Source organism: Manis pentadactyla, chromosome 9, assembly GCF_030020395.1.
Source record: "Manis pentadactyla isolate mManPen7 chromosome 9, mManPen7.hap1, whole genome shotgun sequence".
Taxonomy (NCBI): domain Eukaryota; kingdom Metazoa; phylum Chordata; class Mammalia; order Pholidota; family Manidae; genus Manis; species Manis pentadactyla.
Window position 1 is genome coordinate 91,492,085 of NC_080027.1, and position 22,328 is coordinate 91,514,412.

The following is a 22,328-nucleotide window of genomic DNA, read 5'->3' on the forward strand; positions in this document are numbered from 1 at the left end:
TTATACCTACTGCTCATTGTGCCAACTCAGCTGGCACCATGTCACAAAGGTACAGGGCCAGAGGGCAAAGGAGCTCTGTGATGCCTGGCATAGGACATGCATGGATAGTGGAGGAAAAACAAGATTTGAAAGAAAAGGAGAAACTTGTCCATAGAAAATCCTTCCAACCAACAGAAGTAAAAATATTACAAGTGGAGGGATCAATATTTTCAGTCTAATCTAAAAACCTAACCTCAAATGGAGGCTCTTACTCATCAGCAAACTACTAATGTCACATATACAATTATAAATACCCCATACTTATTGTTTTTATGTGAATCATGCAAAATGTTATATATTAGAATTCCTGTGTTTATAGGACACAAACTTGTAGTTGTATTACAGTGAGTCTGTTATTGTTTTTATGTGAATCATGCAAAATGTTATATATTAGAATTCCTGTGTTTATAGGACACAAACTTGTAGTTGTATTACAGTGAGTCTGTCTGTATGTGAAATCACGTTGTATTCATATTAATGCATCAAATCCTGTTTTAACATAGCAGAAAACTCTTGTCCTGAAAAACGCTGGGGATCCAGTAAAAGTCATACACAAAATTTCCCGGAAGCAGCCAAATGGCCCTGTGTGAGTGAAACCTTGATACAAATTTTCCCAGATTTGACAATAATCTTAAAAAAAATACACACTAGCAACAGAATTGAGCTGTGAAGCTGAAACGTAGTATTAACAATGCTAAAAAAAAAAAAGACTTATCTATTTTTTTTTTATAGAAGACATTACAAATAATTGCCATAGTGATGCCAGGGTTCTTGTTTGCAGAGTCGAAGAATGAACTTAGCAAACAGTCAAGGTAGGAGAGCTAGGGAGACTTTTATTGAGAGATACAGTGAGAGGACAGACAGAGCTCCTGGCGTGAGCTGGGAGGGGACAAGAGAGCCCCTAGTGGTGCATTGTCTAGGGGTTTTATAGGCAGTTGATATTTGGGAACATGAAAAAAAAGCTTAGGGGTGTGGACTTGTTAAGTCGTCCCTGAATATTTAGAATTAACTTAACATAAGGAATTTCCTGCCTTGATTTATCTCTGGGATACTGGCGTCTTGGTCTGGGAGCATATCAAAAGGCTGCCTGCCCAGCCCCCAAGGTGGGCTGAGGTATTGTCTGTTTGCTAAAGAGTAAGTTAAGAATCTTACTTCTTAAACTTCCTGGGCGTTAAAATGCAATCTTATCTTTAAGGTGGAATCCTTCCTGCCTTTTACTATGTTGTTTACAGCTTGGTCTGCACACTAAATTCGTTGCTCAGTTTGCAAAATCACCTCATCAGATCTGAAGGAGGAAAGACAGCACCTAGGCCTGGGCCTTTTAGCATGCTAAGGTGAATCTTGCACATGATTACAAATGATTAACATAATAAAAACATGTGCTACTCTTCTTTATCTGGGGAATATTAACTAATCTCACTGAAGAATGACTCTGGAGCTTAATGTTCCACACAAGAGTTTTGGTAGGGGGTTTCCTTGCATGTAGTTACATTGCTCTGACTAAATACCCGGCCTTGCTTTTTCCAGAGGCCCTCACCCTATTCTGTTTAAGCTCGTGGTCCCTGTCTCAATAAGAAAGAGGGGTCAAAAATATGCAGCCAAAAACCGTGGGGAAAATTATCATAAATGGGGCCCATGAAGTCTAAACACTGGTGAATATACATAATGTCAAGGGCATATTCAATCTTTAAAAAAAAACAAACCGTTACTTCTTTTGGACACCTATAGAAAGAAGCACGTCAGGAGTTAACAAAACTTTTATGGTACTTATGATGTTTCTGAGATTTGAAAACTTCCCATTATGTCATTTGGGATTTCTTTCTGGTTCTAAGTACATACTCACTTTCCTCCCTGACTTTTCGCATCTAATTTTTTGTGATTTTTCCTTAAAGAGGGCCCCACAAATTATAAGGGCGTCAGTTCTCGCAAAACCAGGCTCTGCCCATTTACCACCGCCTCGGGGAAGCCACAGAATTTCTCCGCAGCCGGTTTCCTACTTAAAGGAAAAAGCATTTGCCCTGCATTTCCTCAGACCTGCTGTTGTAGGGCTGCCCGGATCGGTGGGGGCGGGGGAGCCGCGACCCCCGCACAATCCTGAGGACGGGGTCTCCGTCCCGGGGTGAGTGCGCCACCCCGGGTCACGGCCCGCCAGCCTGATGGAGGGCCGCAAGAGCTCAAGTGCGGGGGTTTGAACAGAAGACAGCCGGGCCCAGGGCCGTGCAGGGGAAAGAAGAGACGGGTACAGCACCCGTGGGGGCGGAGCGCCGAGCCCAGCCCTCCCCGCCTTCGAGCCTCCTCGGCGGCGGAAGTTCCGGTGTCGGCTAGCGGAGGTCAGAGGTCCGCAGGAAGTCGATACGTGGCTGCCGCCTGTCCCAGCCGAGGAGGCGCAGCAGCCGGAGATGGCGGCTGTGCTGAATGCCGAGCGGCTCGAGGTCTCCGTTGACGGCCTCACGCTGAGCCCGGACCCGGAGGAGCGGCCCGGCGCGGAGGGCGCCCCGCTGCTGCCGCCGCCGCTGCCGCCGCCCTCGCCCGCTGGGTCCGGCCGGAGTCCGGGCGCCGCCGGGGAGCGGCCGGAACCCGGGGAGGCGGCGGAGGAGGAGGCGCGGCGGCTGGAGCAGCGATGGGGCTTCGGCCTGGAGGAGCTGTACGGCCTCGCGCTGCGCTTCTTCAAAGGTGAGCCTGCCGGCCCGTCCGCCACCTCTGCTGCCCCGCTCCACCGGGCAGTCTCATCTCACCCACGCGTGCTGGGCGCAGAGCTCCGCCCTGGGGGCACCTGAAGTTGGCGCTTGGTCACACCCCCGAAGGGCCTGGACCAGAGGCTCTCCAATCCGAGGCCCGCCTCCGCGAAGTTGCGGGACATTTCACCTGATTGAGCTGCTCGGGTTATCACGAGCCAGGGTAGAAGAATGAGCCCTTTCTCTCCCGGAGGACCCCATTCTGGGGTTGTTCGTTTTACCGTCGCATTTCTTTTCTGTTTCCTATGGGTTGTCAAATCAGACCCCGCCGATTTTTATCCTTTTCTGTAGTGAGCAAATCTTTCATCAGTTCCAAAATACCCTTTCCAGTCATACTCGGACTGGAACTCAAATAGACCTGATCACCTGGCAGTAGTGATGTGTCCCGGAGGAGGAAGTAATGTATTAAGAGAATACATCCCCTCTGGCTTGTCAAACTATGAAGAAAAGGGGTGCCCGCTATGTTCAAGTATCGTCTAGATAGTTAAAATTCTACTTTGTAAACAGTATGCAAGAGTGAATTCTCAAGAGTTGAGGCCTAAAAGTACCCTCTTTGCTTCTCGAAGATTTAATTGTAAAATGACTCTTGCTTATTAGAGCAAGATTGTGATGTGTGGTTTTTTTTTTAATTGGGTGATTCGCTCAGCCGAATGGTTGGTGATCCCAGTCACATGATCTTGTCAGTGGGAAAGACTGGTGCCCGTTAGTTTGATTAGAGATATTTAGATCTCGTAGGGTGAGTGGGCAAAGGGAGACTAAGCAAACGAAACTTCAAGAGTGGTTGCTAGGTTTCATATACATTCCAGGACAGCATTGTTTATGACGCTTTTCCCAGAGGGAGTACCTTTTGGAGAACATATTTTGCTAGCTCAACTTGAGTAGTTCATTGTAGTGATACATGCAAAAGTTATTTGTTTTCTTACAGCATAACTAATTGTACAAACTAATGAATGTCTCTGTTTTGTAAATTTTTCAGAACATTTGATCATTCCACAGTCATTGCATTTCTTATTAAAAAGTTTACCCTTGAAATATACATCATTTCACAATGAGTTCAGCTCTCTGCACTAGCTAGCTAGGAAATTGGTAAATCGCTAATGGGTTTTAGATCACTTCACCTTTAGGTCACTGGCATGAATTTAGAGTTTCCTTTGGCAGTGATATATTACCACTTACATAAAAATCTGGTGGTTTCTGTACAGTTCATATAACTACATTTTACTTAAAATTTTTATTACAACGTATTTTCTCAATGTTCAGTAAGATTATATGGTAGCAGAAGAGTGTATAAGAATAGAGAAGAATCAAACTTCTAATCCTAGCTTTTGCAACATGACTAACAAAGAGATAAATAGGTAATAATTTTTTTAAAATTTCATCTTCTTTCAAATAAGAGCCTGTCTTATTTGAAAATAGTAATATTTTCTTTGAAAGAATAATGTGCAGTAAACAGCATTGCTTTGGGGTCAGGAAACTCTGGATTCTATTTGCCATGTAAATGCCTAGACAATTAATTTTCCTCTTCTAGATTCGATTATATATATAGCTTGACTAAATGAAATTTGATGTCTCAGATTTAAGATTTGGTCTAAACCTAACCTTATTTTAACATGTTTGTTGAGTGGTGGGACTCCTATGGGAACCTATAATTGGGAGGCCTCATCAGTGACCTTAGAGAAAAAACTATGTTGACAGGGGTGGTTCACTCAGTTCCTAAGTTAAGCTCTCAAAGCAGTATTCAAATACTTAAAAGGAGAAATACTAGTGTAGCAATTAAAAGCTACCTTTCTGCATGAAGCATTAGATAGTTAGCAATGAAGAAGCTATTAGTATGTTAGATGCCTAATTGGACAGGAAGGTCTGAAAGGAAGGATCTAAAAGCTGTCAGGAGAATTACGGAAAGTGGGGTGAATCAAGTATTGCTGCCTTTGTTTTAATGTGTGAATTTGTCCATTGTAATTCTTGGCATTTTTATCAGTCTTGAGACGACTTCTAATTGGTCATTCTTTTGTGGTTTTGTATCAGGTATCTCACAAGAATTAGAAATAATTTATCTTATGCTGTGAAGTAAATATGAATCTTGAAAGAATGAATGTCTTTTTCCATTGAAAATAACTTGGGTTGGGAATCAGGAACCTTGTTTCTTATTCCATCCCTGTCACAGTCGTCACAGGCCAGTGACTGAACCCATTATGTTAACTACTCCTAATTTTGTGAAGGCAAAAATGAAATATTAGATGAAAATATGGGTAAATGTAAGTTAGAATTTTACCATCTAAACTTTAGACATTATTGAATCCTTATGGATAGAGTGTTATATTAGGGTACCACTCTAAATGAATAGTACATTCCCTTTTGCTATTAAGAAACTTTGAGTCCAAAAGGAGTTAAAGACCCAGTGACAATGCAATGTGAAGTGCACTGTAATGTGCAGGATCCAGGGAGCAGATACTGCAGAGAACAGTCTAGAGCCATGAGAGGGCAAGACATATGTCTGGGAAATGGCAAATAGAAAGTGGTTTGATGGAGAGAGCTGAAACAGTAAGTCAGTGGTAGATCCGTGGAAGGACCTGAATGTCATGTGTAAATAGCTTTTTTGTAGGTAGAAAGGAGCCTTTGAAGGTTTTTAAAGGAGCAAAGTTTGCCCAATTCTAGTTTAGCAAGATTGAGGTGGTTTTCTTATCTCTTTAGGAAGGACTATTGGTTGGCTTTATTGTAACCTTCATACTTCTGGGATGGAGCTAACCCAGGGAACTGTATTTTGGTTTTTGGAGTTCTTGGGGTGAATTTTTCCTTCTCTAATACTTTATTGCCTCATTACATTAAGCTCGTAGATGGTGGCATTAACCTAACATTCCAGAATAATAATTGCTACCAGTTATTGAGCAGTTATTCACTAAATGTCAGGTTCTGTTTTGAGAGCTATACATACACTATATTGTGTGATCCTCCACAGCCTTTCAGTGAGGGTATAGTTATCCCAGTTTCCTAGTTGAGGAACTTGGCCTCAGGCTGGTCAGTTAGTTGTAGTAAGAAGCAGAGTTAGTTTTACGATTCCAAAGACAGTTCTCCCACTTTCCAATGTAATAATGTTCATTGGAGATGGAAGCAGATAGGACCCTGCTTTTTCTGGTGGTGGTCTGAGAAAATACTCAAAACTAAAGCTGCCTACACTGATGCCTTACCACATTTTGGAACTTCTTTAGTGTGTTTGCTTGAAAATATTAAGGGCCAATGGAAAGACTCTTATTGTTCATGTACATGTGATCGCTTTATTGACAGTCTCTTTAGATACCTGGAAAAGTATGAGAACCATGTACTCTGAATTCTCACATACATTGCTATGAGTTTTGAAGTTTTGAACAAAATGGGGGCAAAATCACCTCCAAAGGACTGAAGTAAATGTTCCTGTTCAAATATTGATACACTGGATCCCATTGCTCCTAATACAATATTAGATCTTTTGGGAGGCCTACATTTAGCTACTGTGATGATTTTTTTTAATCTTGTAAATTGAAAATAGATACATTAATTCATTAGGGATTGAAAAATGGGGATATTCTAATTGTCTTCACTGCAGTACTTTTCCTCATATACTGTTTGGTCTGGGTTACAAATTCAAATGAGAAAGGGTAGGTTAATGCTTCTTTCCCCTTTTTTATTAGTTTTTCAAGATTTTCTCCTTCGAGTTGTCTCCTTCACAGCCTTGGAAGGTAACAGTTTTTTGTTTAAGGTGTGCTTATTTTTTTTTAATTGAGGTGCGATTGATAAACATTATTACATTGGAACAGTTTTTTTGAATGTCATTATGTACTCATGCTTTCAAACATAATATACATATATTTTTTAACTCTTAGGTTATTGATGCTTAACTTGAACCATCTTTGGCAAGCGGGAGCCTAAGTTCCTTTGACATGACTAGTAACCTCCCAGGGCTACCCTGCTGTCTGGTATGGTGAGATGGTCCAGGTTCATCTTAGACATTTCCTGCCTCAGCAGGAATCAGCCATTTCTCCAGGGAGACATGATTCCTTTTAGTGGGAAGAGACATTTGAAAAACCATAGTCTGGGTATTAGGAGTGGTACTCATTGCTAATGAATTGGTCATTATTTCTAGTCCTTTTTAGGAGTCAGATATAGGGGTGTGTGTCGGGGAAGAGTATTTTGAGGATATGATACATAAAAGGAAGCTCTGGTTGAATTTGGAGGAACTTAAGTCTTGAACTCAGTTTGTTTATGGAATTGTTAATGCATTTCTGAGGGCATTGCTGTTGATTTCACTCAGTTATACTACTGATAGCAAAGAAGCAATCATATTGACATGCTGAAGCAGTTCTGTTTCCTTTTGTCTTCTTTAAACATACAACCTTATGAGAACTTTTATAGATGGCCCCTATTGGTGCTTTAAAATACTGTACAGCTGTAATTTATTCTTTGGTAACATACATAATTATTGTGTGTCTCCTGGACTTAAGTGGTCCGGCCTCACATAATTTCAAGTTGAACATGTATTAAATTTTGAGCTTATTTTTCCCTTCTTTATTGTGTTTACTCTTAGACTTTAGTATAGGAGAATGTATAGACCTAAGAAACAGTTAAAAGAAAGAAAATCAAAGCACCAATTAATGCCTTTCAAACATTTTATTTTTTAATTTGCTAGTTCATCTTAAATCTGAGCTTAACTACAGTTTTCCTTTGAAGACTGGATTCAAGGATATGTTTATACAGTTGATCCTTAAACAAGGTGAGGATTAGGGGCACTGACCCCCTTTGTAGTTGGAAATCCACATATAACTTTTGATCCTTAAAATCTTCACTGCTAATAGCCTGCTGTTGACCAGAAGTCTTACTAATAACAAACAGTCGATTAACACACATTGTGTACATGTATTGTATGCTGTATTCTCACCGTAAAGTAAGCTGGAGAAAAGAAAATGTTTTTTCAATGGTCCCAAATCTCCAAAAGTTTTTCCAGTATTTATTGAAAAAAATCTGTGTATAAGAAACACGCAGTTCAAACCTGTGTTCAAGGGTCAACTCTTTGTGTTTGTTTATATATTTTTTTAATGTAGGTGATTTGAACATTGCTTGAGGCCTCCCCTTTATTTACTACACATGCAAAAAAGTACACAGATCAAAAATGTATAGCTTGATGAGTTTTTATAAAGTGAGCACAGCCTGGTCACCAGCACTCAGAAGATAACCTTTACAGTAGCTCCTCCTCATCCACAGTTATTCTCCTCAGTTTCAGTTTCCCACATCAGCTGCAGTCCACAGCAGGTGATCCTCCTCCTGACGAATTGTCGGGTCAATAGTGGCCTAACCCTGTGTCACAACACCTGTGAAATTCACCTCACTTCATTTCATTTAGGCGTTTTATCATCTCACATCACCAGAAGGATGAGTATAGCACAATAAGATTTTGAGAGACACTACATTCATCTTTTATTACAGTATACTGTTATAATTGTCCTATTTTATAATTACTGTTATTAATCTCTTACTGTGCCTAATTTACAAGTTTTAACACAGGTGTGTGTGTTAGGAAAAAACACAGTATATATAGGGTTCAGTACTACCCATGGTTTCAGACATCCACCAGGGGTCTAGGAACGTATCCTCTACAGAGAAGGGGGGACTACTGTACTTCTATCAGTTAACTAAAATAAGAGCTACTCTGGCTCAGTATTTCAGCAGTTGAGCTTTGGAGTCAGCACTATTAGGGGGACAGTCCTCATTCTTCCATGGTTGTTTAAACTGTATGCCTTTCTTTACTCAAAGGGTTCTTGTAAGAATTACAAGAAATTGTAAGCTCATAGTAGAGTACCTGGCAATTGGTATTCTATGGCTGCTATGTTGCTGAAGAGAACTTATAAGAATTTATTATGAAGTGTGTTGAATTAATGAGGGTGGGGAGTCAACTTTTATAAAGTGCTTGGTACATGCTAGGCAGTTTCCAAAGTGTTTTATATTCATTGGCTTAGAAATACTACACTGTATTAAACTTGTACATAGTATAAGAATTTATCAGCCAGGTTTTTTTTTCTCAGTCCAACATGGGGTAGCTGTGGTTTTAATTTTAATGTTTCTGAAAGATGACTTTTATTTGAAGTGTATTCTCTGGGAGGCAACAATGTGATAGGCCCTGAAAGAAAATGGGTTTGATCTTAGGCAGCTATGGTGGGAATATAGTATCTAGGATGAGGGAAGGAATAAATGGTCTTGCCCTTGTCTGCACAGATCAATACCTGGAAAGTGCTTTCAGTTTGGAGTATCATCCTTTGGGGTTAAAGACAAAATGGAGCTCATTCAGAGGAGAACAACTTGTGTAGTGTGGAGACTCAGATCTCTGCCATCGGTGTTGCAGTAGCTGCTGTCTAGTCGGTGTCTGTGCTGCTCAGGCACTAGATCGAGACTTTGGAGCACATTGTTAACCTCACAAGAACCCTAAGGAGAAGTTATCTCCATTTTATTGCTAACAAAATTGAGGCTCAGAAAGGTTAAGTAACTTGTCCATGTTACATGCTTAGTTAGTGGGATGTAAGCACAGGTCTTTAGGAGTATGAGTGACTAAGCTGGGGATTCTAGCCTACAGAATAGAGAACTTAGGGCAAACATGATGGGTATTTTGTTGCTTTTTGAGGGCTTATGTGTTAGATGTTTTATTTAATGCTGAGAACTAGAAACAGACCCTGTGGATAGAAAAGAAGTCAACGCAGAATTAAGAGCTAAACATCACAGCCATCCAAAGACGGAATGGACTGCTGGGGACTGTGAGTTCCCGTCACCAGGACTTGCTCAGGCATGGCTTAGCAGTTGCCAGGTGGATGCACTTTGATCCCTTTTCCTGATCTTCCCTGTATCTACCATATGATCTATCTTTGTGGTCCCACAGCTTACATAATTTATGTCTTAGGGTTATACTAGTTAAGGCTGGTAACTTTTACAGTATACAGGAACTCTGTACTAATGCCTCCCTCACATTTTAGGTTATTGATACTATAATTTACATCTTTTTTATATGCGTATCCAATAACAAGTTATTGTAGGCCAAATGGATATGTAGAGGGGATTTAAGCTTTGTGTAGTTTGGTCACCTGTCTTGAACATCCATTCCAACCCACAGATTTCATTTCATCAAGTAAAGGCTAGAAGGGACATTGAAATAATTTGTTACATCCCTCTTACCTTTACCTCCAGAGAGAAGAAAAATACAAATTTCTCTCTAACCTTATTCTAGTAATTGAGGTGTGAGACTAATAACCTTCCATATAATTGATTTCAGGTGAAAGGAACTTATTTTAATCTTTCAGAGCTTTGGGCTTCGTAACTGTGATTATAATGCTGTTATCAAATTATTTTGCTATTAGAACTGTAAAGGTAAATACTTAAGAATTTCCAAGAAGGGACCAGTGGTTACCAAAGGAGGGGTGTGGGAGGGTGGGTAGGTAGGAAGGGAGAAGGGGATTGAGGGGTTATGTTTAGTATACATGGTGTGGGGGATCACAGAGAAAACTGTAGCACAGAGAAGGCAAATAGTGACTCTGTGGCATCTTACTACACTGATGGACAGTGACTGCATTGGGGTATGGGTGGGGACTTGATAATATGGGTAAATGTAGTAACCACATTGTTTTTTTATGTGAGACCTTCATAAGAGTGTATATCAATAATACCTTAATAAAAAATTAAAATAAAATACTTATGAATTTAATGACAATCTAGAAACCATTTATGTTTTTAATTGCTTGGGAAAATGTGTTTTGTATATTAGTTTCCTGTTGCTCCTGTAACAAATTACCACAAATTTAGTGGCTTAGTGTGACACATGTTGTCTTACAGTTCTGGAGGGAACAAGTTCAAAATGGGTCTCACTGGATAAAATCAAAGTGTCAGGAGAGCTCTGTTCTTTTTCTCCTTCAGGAGAACCTGTTACCTTGCCTTTTCCAGCTTCTAGAGGCTTTCTTCCTGTAGCCTGTGGCCCCGTCCTCCACTTGGACAGCCAGTGACATAGCATCTTCAAATCTTTCTTTCCCCCTTTCCATTTATAAGGACCCTTGTGATTACATTGGGCCCACATAGGTCGTCCAGGATGAGGTGTGCTGCGGCCATCATTCCCCCCTTTCATGTAACCTCATGTGATCACAGATTCTAGGGATTGGGAGGTTGCCTCTTTTGACTGTTCCTCTGCCTACCACATATGTCATATATCTTACAGATTTGAGTGCTAAAATGGAGCATGTGACTAATCATTTTACCTTTTCATCCAAGTGGAAACCAAAGCCATTTAAAAGGTAAAGTGTACTACACAATTTATAATGAAAAGTAACATTCCTTGTTCATTGTTTTCTATCTCCAAGACCATTTCTGCCAGGTAACCATTTTCCATTATTTTAACTGTTTTTTCCTGATATTTGTCTCCATTTTCCTGCTGCTGCTTTAATTTTTTTTTTTAATTCAAACTTACATGTGTGCGTTTCTCACTCCTTCCATTTTCCCAAACTCCTAAGTTTATGCCATCCCATTTTGTGATCATATCAGTGTTGTTTATATTATTCATGGGTGAGACAGATTGTGCACTTTGATTATAGTTTGGTTCTTGTGCAAACCCTTTGTGGTTTGTGTAGTTAGAGGCAATTGTTACTTGTTGACGGCTCTCCACGTGCTTCTTAAATTCTTGATCAGTGTTAGCTTTCTACCTTCTGAGTTCGCTGCCTAGCCGTTACCTTGGAGATTACCTTCACCTCCCTATGATGTAGGTTCCCTTCCCTAAATCCCTTATTTTCTTTTGTTGTTGTTTATTCTCTTACCTTGGAAATGCACACACACACACCCCAAGTAGCTTCTTGAGAAAAGGGTTTGTAGGAAGTAAAATTTTTAAGACTTGCCTTTACAAAAATTTGATTATTTTTACTGTCACATCTGGTTAATTTGACTGGGCATAAAAATCTAGGTTGGAAATAATTTCCCCTCAAATACCAAGATATTATTCCATTGTTTTCTAGCTTTCAGTATTCATACTCTTGAGAAATCTGTAGTCATTCTTACTCTTGATCCTATGCATGTGACTTGTTTTCTTTTTAGAAGTTTTTAGCATTTTCTCTATCTCCAGTGTTCAGAAATTTGTTATTTCCTTTTTGTTTATTTACTATTTATAATTAATGACTGTGCTGAATGTTTAGTTGTCCTCTCTATCTTGGTCTTGGTCTCTAAACTTGTATCCTTTATTTCTGGGAAATCTTGTACTATCTCATTGATAATTTCTTCTCATCTTTTCCTCTTGTTTTCACTCTAATGCTGTTAATGTCCAGATAGTGAATCTTTTGGATTACATTTAGTATTCTCTTATCTTTTCCATCTTTATATTTTTACTGTATCTTCCAGGATATCCTCAATTTTATTTTTCATATTAAAAATTGTTTTAAAATTTGTTTTTGCATTTTTTACTTTCAAGAGTTTATTCTCTGAATGGTCTTTCAAGTTTTACTTTGTTTTGCTTCATGGACATATTAGTCTTCCTCTCTAAGGATATTAAATAGAAATTTTGGTTTTTTGTTTTAAAAATCTGTTTTGGACTTTTTTTTCCCCATGTTGAAAACTTTCTCAAATGCCTGGTAGTTCTTGGGTATTCATTCATGTTAAACGGTAAGGCATTAATAGCAAATTGTGACCTTGAATAGAAGCCTTTTATTACACAGTGATGAGGCAGAGGTCTCAAGGGCACCCTCAAACGTAAGTATCTTTCAGATCAGTTATCTGTAGGTCTTTCCTTTTGGGCTAGTTTTTCTTGAAAATACTCCTGCTTAAGATGTGTGAATCTTACTGGCAGCATTCAGGAACTGAGCAGGAGAATGGAGGTGGGGGCTGTTTACCATTTACTAGGGAAAGTTCCATTTCTTTTTTTTTTTTAATTTGTTATTAAGGTATTATTGATATACACTCTTATGAAGGTTTCACATGAAAAAACAATGTGGTTACTACATTTACCCATATTATCTGCAGGCACTGTCCACCAGTGTAGTAAGATGCCACACATTCACTATTTGCCTTCTCTGTGGTACACTATTCTCCCCGTAATCCCCTATACCATGTGTACTAAATATAATACCCCTCAATCCCCTTCTCCCTGCATCCCCACCTGCCCTCCCACACTCCTCCCCTTCGGTAACCACTAGCCCCTTCAGCAGTCTCTGAGTTTGCTGCTATTTTGTTCCTTCAGTTTTCCTTCATTGTTATACTCCACAAATGAGGGAAATCATTTGGCACTTATCTTTCTCTGCCTGGCTTATTTCACTGAGTGTAATATCCTCCAGCTCCATCCATGTTGTTGCAAATGGTAGGATTTCTTTCTTATGGCTGAATAGTATTCCATTGTGTATATGTACCACCTCTTCTTTAACCATTAATCTGCTGATGGACACTTAGGGTGCTTCCATATCTTGGCTGTTGTAAATAGTGCTGCGATAAACAAAGGGGTGCATATGTCTTTTTGAATCTGAGAAGTTGTATTCTTTGGATAAATTCCAAGGAGTGGGATTCCCGGGTCAAATGGTATTTCTACTTTTAGTTTTTTGAGAAACCTCCATATTGCTTTCCACAATGGTTGAACTAGCTTACATTCCCACCAGCAGTGTAGGAGGGTTCCCCTTTCTCCACATCCCCGCCAGCATTTGTTGTTCTTAGTCTTTTTGATGCTGGCCATCCATCCTGGTGTGAGGTGATATCACATTGTGGTTTTAATTTGCATTTCCCTGATGATTAGTGATGTGGAGCATCTTTTCATGTGTCTATTGGCCATCTGAATTTCTTCTTTGGAGAACTGTCTGTTCAGATGCTCTGCCCATTTTTTAATCAGATTATTTGCTTTTTGGGTGTTGAGGCATGTAAGTTCTTTATATATTTTGGATGTTAACCCCTTGTTGGATACGTCATTTACAAATATATTCTCCCATACTGTAGGATGCCTTTTTGTTCTGTTGATGGTGTCCTTTGCCGTACAGAAAGTTTTTAGTTTGATGTAGTCCTGTGAGCTCATTTTTGCTTTTCTTTCCCTTGTTCAAGGAGATGCCTTCAGAAAGAAGTTGCTCATGCTTATATTCAGGAGATGTTTGCCTATGTTGTCCTTTAAGAGTTTCATGGTTTCATGACTTACGTTCAGGTCTTTCATCCATTTCGAGTTTAGTTTTGTGTATGGGGTTAAACAATAATCCAGTTTCATTCTCTTACATGTAGCTGTCCAGTTTTGCCAACACCAGCTGTTGAAGAGGCTGTCATTTCCCCATTGTATATCCATGGCTCCTTTATCATATATTAATTGACCATATATGGTTGGCTTTATATCAGGGCTCTCTAGTCTGTTCCATTGGTCTATGGGTCTGTTCTTGTGCCAATACAAAATTGTCTTGACTACTGTGGCTTTGTAGTAGAGTGCCAGGTTGGGGAGCATAATGCCCCCAGCGTTATTCTTCCTTCTCAGAATTGCTTTGGTTATTCGAGGTCTTTTGTGGTTCCATATGAATTTTAGAATGGTTTTCTCTAGTTCGTTGAAGAATGTTCTTGGTATTTTGATGGGAATTGCATTGAATCTGTAGACTGCTTTAGGCAGGATGGCCATTTTGATAATGTTAATTCTTCCTATCCATGAGCACAGGATGTGTTTCCTTTTATTGGTATCTTCTTTAATTTCTCTCATGAGTGTCTTGTAGTTTTCAAGGTATAGGTCTTTCACTTCCTTGGTTAGGTTTATTCCTAGGTATTTTATTCTTTTTGATGCAACTGTGAATGGAATTGTTTTCCTGATTTCTCTTTCTACTAGTTCATTATTAGTGTATAGGAATGCCACTGAGTTCTGCATATTAATTTTGTATCCTGCAACTTTGCTGAATTCAGATATTAGATCTAGTAGTTTTGGAGTGGAGTCTTTAGGATTTTTTATGTACAATATCATGTCACCTGCAAACAGGGACAGTTTAAGTTCTTCCTTGCCAATCTGGATGCCTTTTATTTCTTTGTGTTGTCTGATTGCCATGGCTAGGACTTCCAGTACTATGTTGAATAGAAGTGGGGAGAGTGGGCATCTTTGTCTTGTTCTGAATCTTAAAAGAAAAGCTTTCAGCTTCTCGCTGTTAAGTATAATGTTGGCTGTGGGTTTGTCATATATGGCCTTTATTATTTTGAGGTACTTGCCCTCTATACCCATTTTGTTGAGAGTTTTTATCATGAATGGATGTAGAATTTTGTCAAATGCTTTTTCAGCATCTATGGAGATGATCATATGGTTTTTGTCCTTTTTGTTGATGTGGTGGATGATGTTGATGGATTTCTGAATGTTGTACCCTCCTTGCATCCCTGGCATAAATCCAACTTGATCATGATGGATGATCTTTTTGATGTATTTTTGAATTTGGTTTGCTAATATTTTGTGGAGTATTTTTGCATCTCTATTCATCCGGGATATTGGTCTGTAATTTTCTTTTTTTGTTGTGGTTTTGGTATTAAAGTGATGCTGGCCTTATAGAATGAGTTTGGAAGTATTCCCTCTTCTTCTATTCTTTGGAAAACTTCAAGGAGAATGGGTAATAGGTCTTCAGTAAATGTTTGATAAAATTTAGCGGTGAAGCCATCTGGTCCAGGGATTTTGTTCTTTGGTAGGTTTTTGATTACCAGTTCAATTTCGTTGCTGGTAATTGGTCTGCTCAGATTTTCTGTTTTTTCTGTGTCAGCCTTGGAAGGTTATATTTTTCTAGAAAGTTGTCAATTTCTTCTAGGTTATCTAGTTTAACATATAATTTTTCATAGTATTCTCTAATAATTCTTTGTATTTCTGTGGTGTGCATCGTGATTTTTCCTTTCTCATTTCTGATTCTGTTAATGTATGTAGACTCTGTTTTTCTTGATAAGTCTGACTAGGGGTTTATCTATTTTGTTTATTTTCTTGAAGAACCAGCTCTTGTTTTCATTTTCATTGATTCTTTCTATTGTTTTATTCTTCTCAATTTTATTTCTGCTCTAATCCTTATTATGTCCCTCCTTCTACTGACTTTGAGCCTCATTTGTTCTTCTTTTTCTTGTTTCATTAATTGTGAGTTTAGACTGCTCATGTGGGATTGTTCTTCTTTCCTGAGGTTCGCCTGTATTGCAGTATACTTTCCTCTTAGCACAGCCTTCGCTGAGTCCCACAGATTTTGTGGTGTTGAATTATTGTTGTCATTTGTCTCCATATATTGCTTGATCTCTGTTTATATTTGGTCATTGATCCATTGGTTATTTAGGAGCATGTTGTGAAGCCTCCATGTGTTTGTGGGATTTTTCATTTTCTTTCCATAATTTATTTCTAGTTTCATACCTTTGGTCTGAGAAACTGGTTGGTACAATTTCAGTCTTTTTTAATTTACTGAGGCTCTTTTTGTGGCCTAATATATGATCTGTTCTTGAAAATGTTCCATGTGCACTTGAGAAGAATGTGTATTCTGCTGCTTTTGTGTGTAGAGTTCTGTAGATGTCTGTTAGGTTCTTCTGTTCTAATGTGTTGTTCAGTGCCTCTGTCGCCACTTATTTTCTGTCTGGTTGATCTGTCCTTCAGAGTGAATGGTGTATTGAAGTCTCCTAGAATGAATGCATTGCATTCTATTTCCCCTTTTAATTCCGTTAGTATTTGTTTCACATATGTAGGTACTCCTGTGTGGGAGCATAGGTATTTATAATGGTTATATCTTCTTGTTGGATTGACCCCTTTATCATTATGTAATGTCCTTCTTTGTCTCTTGTTAGTTTCTGTGTTTTGAAGTTTATTTTGTCTGCTACAAGTACTGCAACTTCTGGTTTTTTCTCTCTGTTAGTTGCATGAAGTATCTTTTTCCATTCCTTCACTTTTAGTCTGTGTATGTCTTTGGGTTTAAAGTGAGTCTCTTGTAGGCAGCGTATTTCTGGGTCTTGTTTTTTTATCCATTCAGTGACTATATGTCTTTTGATTGGTGCATTCAGTCCATTTAGATTTAGGGTGATTTTCGATAGGTGTGTACTTATTGCCATTGCAGGCTTTAGGTTCATGGTTACCAAAGGTCAATGGTTAACTTCCCAACTATCTAATCATCTAACTTAACTCACTTAATATGCTGTTACAAACACAATCTAACGGGTTTTTTTTCTCCTCCTTTTTCTTCCTCCTCCATCTGTATTCTTTGTCTATCCCTTGATTGACTTTGGGCATAGTTAATTTACTTTTGGATTTGCTTAGTAATTAGCAGTTCTACTTTCTTTACTGTGGTTTTATTACCTCTGGTGACAGTTATTAAACCTTAGGAACACTTCCCTCTACAGCAGTCCCTCCAAAATACACTGTAGAGACCGTTTGTGGGAGGTAAATTCTCTCAGCTTTTGCTTATCTGGAAATTGCTTAATCCCTCCTTCAAATTTAAATGATAATCTTGCCTGATAAAATAATCTTCGTTCCAGGCCCTTCTGCTTCATTGCATTAAATACATCATGCCACTCCCTTGTGGCGTGTAAGGTTTCTCCTGGGCTTTCCTTTGTATGTGATCTTATTTCTCTCTCTGGCTGCTTTGAATAGTCTGTCCTTATCCTTGATCTTTGCCATTTTAGTTACTATATGTCTTGGTGTTGTGTTCCTTGGGTCCCTTGTGTTGGGAGATCTGTGGATGTCTATGGCCTGAGAGACTATCTCCTTCTGCAGGTTGGGGAAGTTTTCAGCAATTACCTCCTCAAAGGCACTTTCTGTCCCTTTTTCTCTCTTCTTCTTCTTTTGGTGCCACTATAATGAGTATTGTTCCGTTTGGATTGGTCACACAGTTCTCTCAATATTCTTTCATTCTTAGCGATCCTTTTTTCTCTCTGTGCCTCAGCTTCTTTGTATTCCTCTTCTCTAGTTTCTGTTTCATTTACCGTTTCCTCCACCGTATCTAATCTGCTTTTAATACTCTCCATTGTGCTCTACAACAATTGAATCTCTGACCAGAATTCATACCTGAGTTCTTGAATATCTTTCTGTACCTCCACGAACATGTTAATGATTTTATTTTGAACTCCCTTTCAGGAAAATTCATGAGGTCAGTGTCATTTAAATCTTTCTCAGGAGTTGTGTTAATGATTTTACTTTGAACCAGATTCCTTTGGTGTTTCGTATTTGTATATGATGCCCTCTAGTGCCCAGAAGCTCTCTTCTCTGGAGCTGCTCAGCCCCTGGAGCAATGTCAAGGGTCACATGGGAGTGGTATTGGTGCCTGAGAGAGGAAAGAGCTATTTCCTGCTTCCTGGCTGATATGCCTGTCTCCACTGCCTGAACCAGTGGACTGAGCACACAGGTATAAGCCTCTATGCTTTACGTTTGTTGTTGCTGTAGACAGGTCTTCCCCATGGCTGGCCTAACGCCAGGGTAGGGTTTGATGGTTTGCGAGCCAGGTGGGGCTGGCCGGGAGAAAGACACTGTAGGCTGCATATCACAGAAGGAATCCTTGAAGCTATGTAGCCAGCCAGGGAGCTGGAACACCTGAAGACGGTGTGCACCTGGACAATTTTGTCTACCTGTCCTTTCTCTTGAGCAGTAAGCTCTGTGCAGTCCTTGCCCCATTAGCAGCCCTCTTGCTGTTGGGAAGTCTCTCAGACTGCCCGCCTTTCTTTTGTCCCAGAGCAGCCGAATATGGATCCCTGCTTTCCACAAGTGGCTGGAATCTCAGTCTCTCCAGGAATTCTGCCTGTCTTCACTTTCCAACCCCCTAATCATGAGAGTACCACACAAGCACCATGAAATGTAGGTTTGTGCTCCCAGAGCAGATCTCTGGAGTTAAGTATTCAGCAGTCCCAGGCCTCCACTCCCTCCCTGCTCTGTTTCTCTTCCTCCCGCTAGTGAGCTGGGGTCAGGGAAGGGCTTGGGTCCCACTGGGTCGGGCCATGGCTTTGGTACGTTACCTTGTTCCGTGAAGTCTGCTCTTTTCTCCAGGTGTATGCAGTTTGGCACAGCCCTCTTTCCTGTTGCTTTTTCAGGATTCGTTGTATTAGTTATATTTTCGTATTATATGCAGTTTTAGGAGGAAGCCTCTGTCTCACCTCTCATGCCACCGTCTTTAATCCCTTCCAGCTAGGGACAGTTGCATTTCTTTTCTTGGTTTTAGCCCTGCAGTTCTCTCCCAGCCTGGGGTCCTCCCATCTGGAGCATCTGTGATTCAGGTCTCTGGTAAACATCCAGCCCTCTGCTAATGTAGGGCACATAGCCTCACCTGCCTGCTTGGAGTTGCCAAACCCAGTGGGAGGGAGGGGTACCTGTTTCTTAGAGGCTAAACTAAAGCTGTTTCTCACCTGACTCCAGCTTTTAAAGAACCTGGAACTATCAGTTCCTGAACCTTTCCAGGGTTCTCTGAATTGGCTTCCTTATTCCTTTTAATGGGGTTTCATAAGGACCAGAGGTAATTAATTGTGTGTGTGCACTCCACCATTTCTAACTAGAAGTTTGTAAGTATGTTTCTTTTTTTTTTTTTTTTTTGAGAGGGCATCTCTCATATTTATTGATCAAATGGTTGTTAACAACAATAAAATTCTGTATAGGGACTCAATGCTCAATGCACAATCATTAATCCACCCCAAGCCTAATTCTCGTCAGTCTCCAATCTTCTGAAGCATAACGAACAAGTTCTTACATGGTGAACAAATTCTTACATAGTGAATAAGTTCTTACATGGTGAACAGTACAAGGGCAGTCATCACAAAAACTTTCGGTTTTGATCACGCATTATGAACTATAAACAATCAGGTCAAATATGAATATTCGTTTGATTTTTATACTTGATTTATATGTGAATCCCACATTTCTCCCTTATTATTATTTTTAATAAAATGCTGAAGTGGTAGGTAGATGCAAGATAAAGGTAGAAAACATAGTTTAGTGTTGTAAGAGAGCACATGTAGATGATCAGGTGTGTGCCTGTAGACTAAGTGTTAATCCAAGCTAGACAAGGGCAATAAAACATCCACAGATGCAGAAGATTTCTCTCAAAACAGGGGGGGTGAGGTTCTAAGCCTCACCTCTGTTGATCCCCAATTTCTCACCTGATGGCCCCCCTGCAACTGTGACTGTCTTAGGTTGTTCCTCCCTTGAGGAATCTTACCCGTCTCTGGCTAACCAGTCATCTTCCGGGGCCATACAGGGAAATGTAAAGTTGGTAAGTGAGAGAGAAGCAATATTGTTTGAAAAGGTTAGCTTTTTTACTTCTTTGCAGATTTATGCCCTGTGGCTTCTATGCCCAGCATTTGTCTTGAGGTATCTTTACCACTTGGAAGAATTATGATACTCGGTAAATTCGATATGAGGCACGAATTCTATTTAAGGGTTATAATTAGGAAGAAAGAAGAAAAGCTATAGAAGTAGCAGACGGAAGAAAACATGGGAAGATTGATTATTTCTTTGACATATCTTCTTGTAGAGTAACTTAAGCATGTATAGGTTTTAAACTACTAATTAAATTGCGCACACACATTAACATAATAAGAATACAGTTACATAACCAAAGCAGACTTATATTTACCAGCCATCTCCAGTGAAACCAAGAAAACCAGTTAGGCACCCTAGGCATTTGTGAAAATTTATCTATGATATGATGGATATTGTCCAACTGAACTTGAACAGTCTGAGAGAAATCAGACAAGTTAAAACAACCCATTCCTGGGAACTGTTCACATCACATATGTTCTTTTAACAGTAGATAGTCTGTAGTCGTAAGATTTTGGAGCGCTACAACTTGCACTTCTCCTAGTTCTTGGTTGAGTTCCGACAGTATAGATCCAGTCAAATTTGTTCTTTTACTGTATGCACAGGCCAGCTTAGATATCTCCTTCATTCCCATGGCAAGTCCAGGAACTGGTGGGATGAATGCAGCTACAGCTGTAGCAGCGCCTGGATCTTTGTTGAGGTTTTTTGATGATCATCTTCTGGTATGACTATACCAGAGAGTGCTGATGTTGGAAGTTCTTCTTCGTATCGTATCTTAGTTCATTTTCTGGGTAGCCCAATTAGGCTTTGATCCTCTGTATAAACACAAACAGACCCTTTGCCCACACATTGATATGCCCTTTATACTATTGTGTAGAACTCATTGGAGGTCACCACGCAGGAACTGCTTTTTTTTTTTTTTTAAAGAGAAAGGAATATTATCAGAAAAATGTACCTCCATAGCCAATCATCTGACACCCTTTAAGTGATCAAAATTAAGGATATTTAAAGCATGGATTAATCGTTGATTTACAGTTAGTTTTATCCTATCAGGGAGTAATCTCCCTTTTCTTTCTTTCTTTTTTTTTGTTATCATTAATCTACACTTACATGAAGAATATTATGTTTACTAGGCTCTCCCCTATACCAGGTCCCCCCTATAAACCCCTTTACAGTCACTGTCCATCAGCATAGCAAAATACTGTAGAATCACTACCTGTCCTCTCTATGCTGTACAGCCCTCCCCTTTCTCCCACCCCCCCCATTATGCATGCTAATCTTAATACCCCCCTTATTCTCCCCCCCACCCCTTATCCCTCCCTACCCACCCATCCTCCCCAGTCCCTTTCCCTTTGGTACCTGTTAGTCCTTTCTTAGGTTCTATGATTCTGCTGCTGTTTTGTTCCTTCAGTTTTTCCTTTGTTCTTATACTCCACAGATGAGTGAAATCATTTGGTATTTCTCTTTCTCTGCTTGGCTTATTTCACTGAGCATAATACCCTCCAGCTCCATCCATGTTGCTGCAAATGGTAGTGTAAGAATGAGAATAAGTTAGCATAAGAGTAGCCATCTTAAGGGCCTAGAAGCAGTTTTCTGAGGTTGTGACTTAAAAGAAAAAAAAAAACTGGAACTGGGTAAGGCCTTGGAAAACAAGTTAATCATGAACACCGGGATGGGGGCAGCTGTGGCCTTCGGTCAGCTAACCTTGGTCAGTTAATCCTACTTACCAAGCTTATCGTGCAGAACCTCCCTAACAATTGAGGAGTGGTCTTGTCTTGCAAAGATAATGTGCAGCTGTGGAAAATTACTAAGAGTTAAGTGTTTTGAAAATGCTATATAAACCGTTGGTTTTGAGTGCTCGGGGTCCTTGTTGAGACCCGCTGCGTCGGGCTAACTTGGACCCCAGCTAGCTGGTTCCTGAATAAATTCCTCTTGCTTGTTGCATCAAGAGACGCCTTTCGTGAGTGATTTGGGGCGGCGTCCTCCTCTGGGAGAATCCAACATTTGGGGGCTCGTCCGGGATATGCGCTCACTCCGCTTCACTCCCGAAGTCGCTCTTGGAGGAAGAGGTAAGATTAGTGGCGCCTTGGGTTGTCTGTATTCTGTTTTCTGTTTTTCAGTGAGACTGGTCAGAATTCTGAAAGGGTACCCGTTGTCTGGCAGCTGTCTCGATCCCGTAAAGGGGTCGAGACTGCGGTCGGTAGACGTACTAGGAGCACCGCAGGCTGCAACCCTGGGGGACGCCTCGGGGAGGTTGGGGGGCCAGGGATGCCTGGTAGCCTCCCGTCTGTTTTTCCGGCAAAGTGAACCTGATGAGATAGGATTGATTTTTGGGC

General features: G+C 40.1%; 1 protein-coding gene across 1 annotated transcript in view; it reads left to right on the forward strand.

Moving 5' to 3' along the window:
- The first annotated feature begins 2,368 nt into the window (after positions 1-2,368).
- The window catches only part of ACBD3 (acyl-CoA binding domain containing 3), a 47,648-nt gene continuing 27,688 nt past the window's right edge, over positions 2,369-22,328 (forward strand). The window contains exon 1 of the mRNA XM_036903657.2: positions 2,369-2,712. Within this exon, the coding sequence (XP_036759552.2) occupies positions 2,439-2,712 (274 nt within the window). The 5' untranslated portion in view covers positions 2,369-2,438. The remainder of the gene's footprint in view (positions 2,713-22,328) is intronic.